At 28.4% G+C, this 7,130-nt stretch overlaps 3 protein-coding genes across 3 annotated transcripts; 1 reads left to right on the top strand and 2 right to left on the bottom strand.

The window, feature by feature from the left end:
• Nucleotides 1-794: 794 nt before the first annotated feature.
• Nucleotides 795-2,595, top strand: LOAG_11226 (hypothetical protein; the record flags this gene model as incomplete). The annotated part of the gene is made up of 5 exons (XM_003146748.1): nucleotides 795-925; nucleotides 1,553-1,656; nucleotides 1,810-1,938; nucleotides 2,207-2,297; nucleotides 2,517-2,595. 5 exons carry the CDS (start codon nucleotides 795-797, stop codon nucleotides 2,593-2,595), a joined length of 534 nt encoding a protein of 177 aa, XP_003146796.1.
• Nucleotides 2,596-3,181: 586 nt separating this feature from the next.
• LOAG_17447 (hypothetical protein) lies at nucleotides 3,182-4,037 on the bottom strand (the record flags this gene model as incomplete). Its single annotated transcript, XM_020450110.1, has 3 exons — nucleotides 3,182-3,289; nucleotides 3,399-3,670; nucleotides 3,932-4,037. 3 exons carry the CDS (start codon nucleotides 4,035-4,037, stop codon nucleotides 3,182-3,184), a joined length of 486 nt encoding a protein of 161 aa, XP_020306267.1.
• A 416-nt stretch (nucleotides 4,038-4,453) lies between these two features.
• Nucleotides 4,454-5,816, bottom strand: LOAG_17446 (hypothetical protein; the record flags this gene model as incomplete). The annotated part of the gene is made up of 4 exons (XM_003146747.2): nucleotides 4,454-4,582; nucleotides 4,668-4,883; nucleotides 5,304-5,467; nucleotides 5,693-5,816. The coding sequence occupies 4 exons, from the start codon at nucleotides 5,814-5,816 to the stop codon at nucleotides 4,454-4,456; spliced, it is 633 nt and encodes a 210-aa protein (XP_003146795.2).
• Between the last annotated feature and the right edge of the window lie 1,314 nt (nucleotides 5,817-7,130).

Raw genomic sequence — 7,130 nt, 5'->3', positions numbered from 1 at the left:
GGCAACTGCTGTTACCTGTTATTACTATTTTCTACCTTTTCTCCTACTCAAACTTCATATTATTTCCAATCTCAGCAATCCCTAATTCTCTCCAGAAACATTCTCTTTCGAAGTTTACCATCCGTTGTCTCAATGTGTTCTCTCTCTTTTAAGGATCACAGCTGTGTTACGACTAATGCAACATGGAAATCCCATGCCGAAAATAAAGATTGCAGTGTTTTAAAAACAGGAAGTAGCAAACATAGAACCAAATGAGATTGTCTAGCAAAAAAAAAGCGATGATTTTATCGCAAATTAGGAAGCTAGAAGTGTAACGTGTTATTTCCTGTATCCGGAATTGTGCCAGCCGGTTGTCCGAAGGGATGATACCGTCATCCATCATCATATGGTTGACGTTCCTGATTTTATGGTATCGCTTGAAATATTGAGATTTTTGCAGAATTAATTTTTCAACTTGAAAACTTTTTTCTTTAACATTTTTCAACTTAAAAATTAAAAAGTACCAAAAAATATTTAGTGTTCGAAAATTTTTCTTCCTTTTAACATATATTATAAATTTCTCAAAAGCGAAAAAAATTACTTAAAATACGAAATTTGCTAATGTGATAAAAGTAATGTGAATTCGTTTAATTAAAAATCATTTTTTTTATGAGAACATTCCTGACATATCTTTTCATACCGATATATCTCTCATACCAAAGTTTTATCTAAATATTTCAATAAGTTGTGTTAAAGAGATTTTTAGTTATCTACAAATTATTCATTATAGTTTTTTGGCTGTCTTCGCATCCACAATGTCACAGTGTCAATTGTTAATATGGGATAAAGGTATACCAAATACCGTTCAGTGCGCGATATCCAATCCGTTAAAATGGTTCATTAATGAAAATGTATTAAATACTACTGATTCAACGTACAGGAAAATGTTTGTTCCTGAATTTGAAAATTTTTAAGAATTTTAATTCTATTGAAAGCTTTTTCATATACTTTTTCTCATCCTTCTCCTTCCTCTTCAAAAACTAGAAATGAAATGGAAAAAGAATGGTGACAAAATTATATGATCATTCTGTTAATGCTGTAATATGAGTATAATATAACATTAATTATATTGTAATATGACGTTCATTGTACTCAATTTTATCTATAAATGTTGAATAATTTATTGATCGGATATTACGTTGTCTTTCATAGGAATATACATTCAGTGCTAGTAGTATGATTTCATGATCTGCAAACTGGTCAAATTATAGATAGCTTTTCCATTTAATTTCAGTTGATTTTGGGCCAACCAAAGCTCCTACAGATTTGTCTTTATTGGACATATTACCCCAAAATTATGGTTCCTTCAGCAATCCGGAATGATCCGGAATAATATGTCAGGATCGGATTTCCTGATAGCTCCTGCAGTAATCTCCGTCCGTTGTGTCGTATCCTGTTCATTTACAGAAAAAATGTTGCTTACTAAAGAATGCAAACAATCGTGTGAAATTTGAGAATTAAATCGATAAAAAGTAGATGAAGAAAATTTCGCGAAATAAGAGTGAATTTTCAGTTATGGATATGTACCGAATGGCAGGCACCTTTATGTATATCATCCAAAACATAATCAAGTGATCAAATGTTCGGGGAATTTAACCTCGTATTGCTATCGTATAAGTAAGGTTAAACTTCTAATACCAGCTTGATAAGAAGAAGGATAAAATCTTATGTATTACTTGTGAACTTACCATTTTGGTTTTATTATTTTGGTTTATTTTGTAACTTGTTCACTTGATTATGATGTATTATATAAATGAGATTACTTTGCAGTTTTAAATGGATGTCTTCCTAAGACATGTCAAAATAATGGCCGATGCAAAATGATTGATTCGAATACGCCAATTGAACGAGTAACTTGTACGTGTAAATATCTCACGAAGGGATACAAATGCAATGAAAGTAAGTTGAAATTGAAACCAACAATATGAAAATAATGTCGTAATACACGTCAGATTTAACGTGAAAAATTCCCTCCTCTTTATTTTGATTAAAAATTTACAACTGTTTGCCATATGTAGTAGTCGAAGTGTAACATAAGAATGATAATATTCACCAGATAATGGCGATAATTTAATTAACATATTAGCAATAATATGTTAAATATGTTCTTGATTTTTTGATTTCCAAGATTCAAAAATTTCCGATGTACACTTTATATCTTTTCTAGAATATGAAAGCATGGCATGGGTAACCTTATTACTTTGGTTAGCTGTCTTATTCGAAATAATAATGATCATTGGAGCAATTTATCGTAACGAGTAAATATTCCATTTTCTCATATCCACTTTTTATCTTTTTAAAATTTATTATATAATTTTAAGAAAAATGGATACGATAACTTGCTAATCGCAAATGTATTCCATATATTATGAATACTATTTTAATTATTCATGCTTGTAAATACTGGATTTTATACAGTTTTTCTTAGTTCTTATAATAAGAAATTTGACAATACTATAATAATTGTTTCATTACAGGAATCAAAGAATTTATAAAGGTGTAATCAATCGTCGTTTTGTGGATATAATTGGTGAGCCTGATGAATTATTCCGATGAAGAGAAGAGCGTCGTTACTTGCATATTAGTGCATTCATTCTTTTGTTTGTAAACTCATTTCATTTCCTCATTTTATTTTATTTTTTTAATCAAATCTTGGTCATAGAATATAAATTTGAATTTTCACATATACATAATGAAATTTTTCATATAGGATTGAAAATAATTGATGAAATATATATCATCTTTGTGCTATATAGTATTATGCTAATCATCAGATTGTTTCATTTCAAATTATTCTTTTTGGAAATTTCCACCTTTCTGTTAATGATTGGAAAACACTTGCAATCAAATGTGTATTATTTGGTATATTTTAGAAATAAATCCAAAGTCATTGCTACCGCATTTATTTTCTAATTTATATCATCCTCATACCATAGTAGAAGTAAAAAAGTTCAAAATATTAATGTCACATATTACTTGATTATTCACATCAATGGCACAAAACATATTTCGTTGATGTCTCAGTTAATTACCACCGATGTTTATCATTAATTTCCATTCAGATATATTGAAATAATTTGCTAGATATGATGCTTAATTAATATAATTTTGACAGGTTTATTTATATCATCAAGTGAAATAATCATAGCTTGCAATCATTGGCTACGTTACGCAACAAATGCATGAATGATGAACCACCGGTGCCCATTTTAGAGTTTCCTTTTGCTGGTAAAACGATAAATTTCGTTACCTAAAATGTATGATTAATTGATAATACAGTCTTTTTGTTCAGCTATTTTAAAATAATATGCTCTTGTTGATAGATTTTATGTGTATATCACGGTATACGGTTAATTTACCACGTCTATATGTACTTCTCGGAATTTCTTGACAGCAAGAAGAGCTTCCTGATAACCGGGAACGTTTTGTAGATTCGGGATTTTAGCAGCATTTTCTCGAACCCAACCAATGAATTCACGATGTTTAGGTGGCATATATTCACGATGAAGTGCCAAAAATGCTTCTACATCATGTCCATGCTTGATTCGAAGAAATTCATCAATAACATGAAGTGTTGAACTTTGTGCTGCTGAAGCTCCACTGAGAGGTTGAGGTCCCAAATCTTCTTTTCCTAAATTTATAAATCATTGTAAGTAATTCTTATATCAACTATTATGTAAGTGATTCTTAGCTTATTAACTTCAATCTATTTATAGAAATTTCTAAACATTAAATTTGTTATCTTGAAATTAGAAGTCTAACAATGAATATTTACCTATTTCACTTTAGTTGGTTGGGTAACTTTCATTAAATGAAATTGTATTCTAATTAGAATTAAAAGCTATGAAAAGATAAAAGTAAATAGAGAAAAATGTAAATAAATGATTATTACCCTCAAACATGATACCACCCTGTTCTTCCAATGCATTTTGGCTGTAACCGGACAGAAAAGGACGTAAACCATTGTAGAAAACATCCGGTGGGACGTGTTCTTCCATACGCTATGCAAATTTTAGTTTCAAAAAGTTATTGAATAAAATTGAAAGTAAGCTTTCTTTCATTTTCAAGCATTTCTTTCACTCTTCCAGTTATTCATTGCTAATTTTGCATTATCATATGTCACAAGATATCCCATCTTGGTCAAGAAGCAAGCAAACATTAAGTACCAAAGCATAACCTGGTTTGATATAATTTCTATTATTCCAACTGGGCTTCAAAAATGTTGTCATCAACTTTGTAATTAGGCTTGATTAATCCATAATTTTAGTGATCCAGTTTAGGACAAGAAAAATAAAAGTTTATTAATTGACATCATATATTTTTTCAATCGATGTTCAATCGTTACAAAAAGACGGTATTGTCTAATGCAATTTAAACGGTTAATCGGATTTGATCCATTAATTATGGTATAACATCAGACCTGAATGGTACTTGTAGCATTTGTCACCGCATTATAAATGTGTCGCATTGTTATTTCTTCCATTTTGCCATAGAGACATGCACTTGCAATTGCGCATATTGCTTCAGCTAATTCGGTTTCTATCTGTGTAATTACGATAATAAAATGACAAAAACTAAATTTTGCTTATTATCAAAAAACAACAAAATATGTACTTTCCTGAGCTAACCTGAGCAGTAAGTGTAAAAAACCATCGATTACCATGATGTTGAGTAAACCGGAAAGTGATGATATCAATCATTGCAGCATTGAAAACTTCCATTTCCCGTATCGGTTTCCAATTAGCTAAACAGGCTGATGCATGACAAACTATTGGTTTTAAGCCTATACGATTGCTTACATCGAATAATGGCAGTGAAATATTTGCCGGAATACTTAATCGAGCCTGAAAAATTTTTCAACAAATTAAAAGCATAACATAACTTATCAATTAGTTTCATAATAATTAGGGTAATTTTTACATAAGATTATATATACATATATATTATGGTATTTTAACACTTGCTACACTAATGATTCCCAACCTTTTCTTGACCAGTGATTCACAATCTTCTCGTGACCTTTTTCTAACTCTTGGCTCTTTTCTTTGTAGCAGGGATCACAAGATTTAGAAATGACAAATTCTGTTAAAGTTTGAAAATAAACTTTTTAATGTATTAGTTAAACTTATTATAAAATTATAATATAATTAATTTTTACGGATCATATTTCAATTCGCGCAAATCACTTATATAGTCTGCGAACCATTGAAAAACATTGTGTTAGACGATAAATGTTTTCTGATAAATAATTTTATCATAATCACTTTATCAGGTCCATCTTGCCAAACATATCCAGCTGCTAAAGTTACCAATAAAAGATGAGCTAAGCGTAATTCTTCATTTGTATTAAGCGTATCTGCAGTTATCAATGGTAATTGTTGTATTCGTTCTTCCAATCTATTCTTTTCTATTAATTCTTGAATTTCATCTGAAAACAATAAAACATACAAATGTATTTATTTGAAATTAAATTCATAACTTTGTTTAAAAATTAAATTCAAACGAATCTATGGCTATCAATGATGATAATTCTAAAAAGTGATAAGTTGTAATGATAAAATTTGAAAAGTTTCATCTAATTAAAGGAATAAATTTTGTTAGTCAATTATTGTTTCTCAACATAAGTTATCAAATGAAGGATGAAATGAATTACCAGCAATTTCATGCCATAGTTTGAATTTTTCCGGAAGTTTTGTTAATGGATTTGGAAATACGAAACCTATCTTTTCATCAATTTCAAAATATTTTAAAATATTTAATAAATCATTGCTTGCCATTATATATATATTGGTTATTTCGTTAAATTTTCCGTAATTTTAAGCGAAAATGTTCCGTCCTAAAATATAGATGTTAATTGTAAGACAGATTACTGTTAAATTGTTGATAAAACAATGATATAGGTAAGGAGAAAATGAATGAAATTATACACATTTCAAATTTAAACATTTCCATTTTTTTCAATCTATTTTTTCGGCATTCCTTAAATTAACACATTTAATAAAATGCATTTAGTATGTTTGAAATGAAATCAATTTACAATCAAAATTACAATACGGTATATTTCATTTTTACCTGATCAAAACATGAAATACCTCACCTCATCAATAGGTGAAATACCTCATCTAATCAATACGTGAGATACTTCACCTAATCAATACGTGAAATACCTCACCTAATCAATACGTAAAATACCTTACCTAATCAATACGTGAAATACCTCACCTAATCAATACGTAAAATACCTTACCTAATCAATACGTGAAATACCTTATGCAATGAGTATGTGAAATTATATAATAATTTTTAATCATATTTGAAAAAAATGCTAACAATATTAAATAGAAATCAATAATAGAAATGGCAAAATGATACGGACATTATTACAACGTGCGCAATAGCATGCGCAGATAGATGATAAAATAAATAGTTTCGATCTTTGCTTCGTTTCAAAACAAAAAAAAAGAAAAAGAAATGTCAATGTTAAGAGAAAATGATTGGAGTTGAAAGTGAATGAAAAGAAATTAGAGATAGCTAATTAATTTCTGCCTAAATTTAAGCCTGTTTAATATAAGCTTTGTATAAATTTCAAAATTTGCAAATTTTATTTTACAAATTTTTGATAGTTTTTATTTTTTGAAATTTAGTGATTTCTAATCTCAAATCAATTCCGGAAATTACCAATAATTAATTTCTACCGAAAATTACTAATAATTTGATTTCCGATATTGCTTGCTTAATTGTCGTGTAACAGCAATTTGTGTATTATCAAACGAATAACAACTTATCATATTACATTAACTGTAAATGAAATATTATAATAAAAACTATCAATTGAAAATAGCAAAACTTAAGCATAAATTAAGAGAAATAACCAATTGCTACCGCTTTTTTTGCATTATTTTCGATTGAATTTCAATTTAATATCAAAAATTACAATCAGTAAAAAGATTGAATCACATTTCTTTCATTGATAAATACTTAATAATGTTATCAAAAAAAATCGTTTAATGATAAATGATCAAGCATAAAATGTAAAATGTAATTTGAATTCTTCAAAAATAAAAAATTAAATTTCAAATTTAAAAAAAAAA

The sequence above is a fragment of the Loa loa genome, assembly GCF_000183805.2.
Source record: "Loa loa unplaced genomic scaffold supercont3.76, whole genome shotgun sequence".
NCBI classification, from domain to species: Eukaryota; Metazoa; Nematoda; class Chromadorea; order Rhabditida; family Onchocercidae; genus Loa; species Loa loa.
This window is presented reverse-complemented; position numbering and strand designations above follow the sequence as displayed.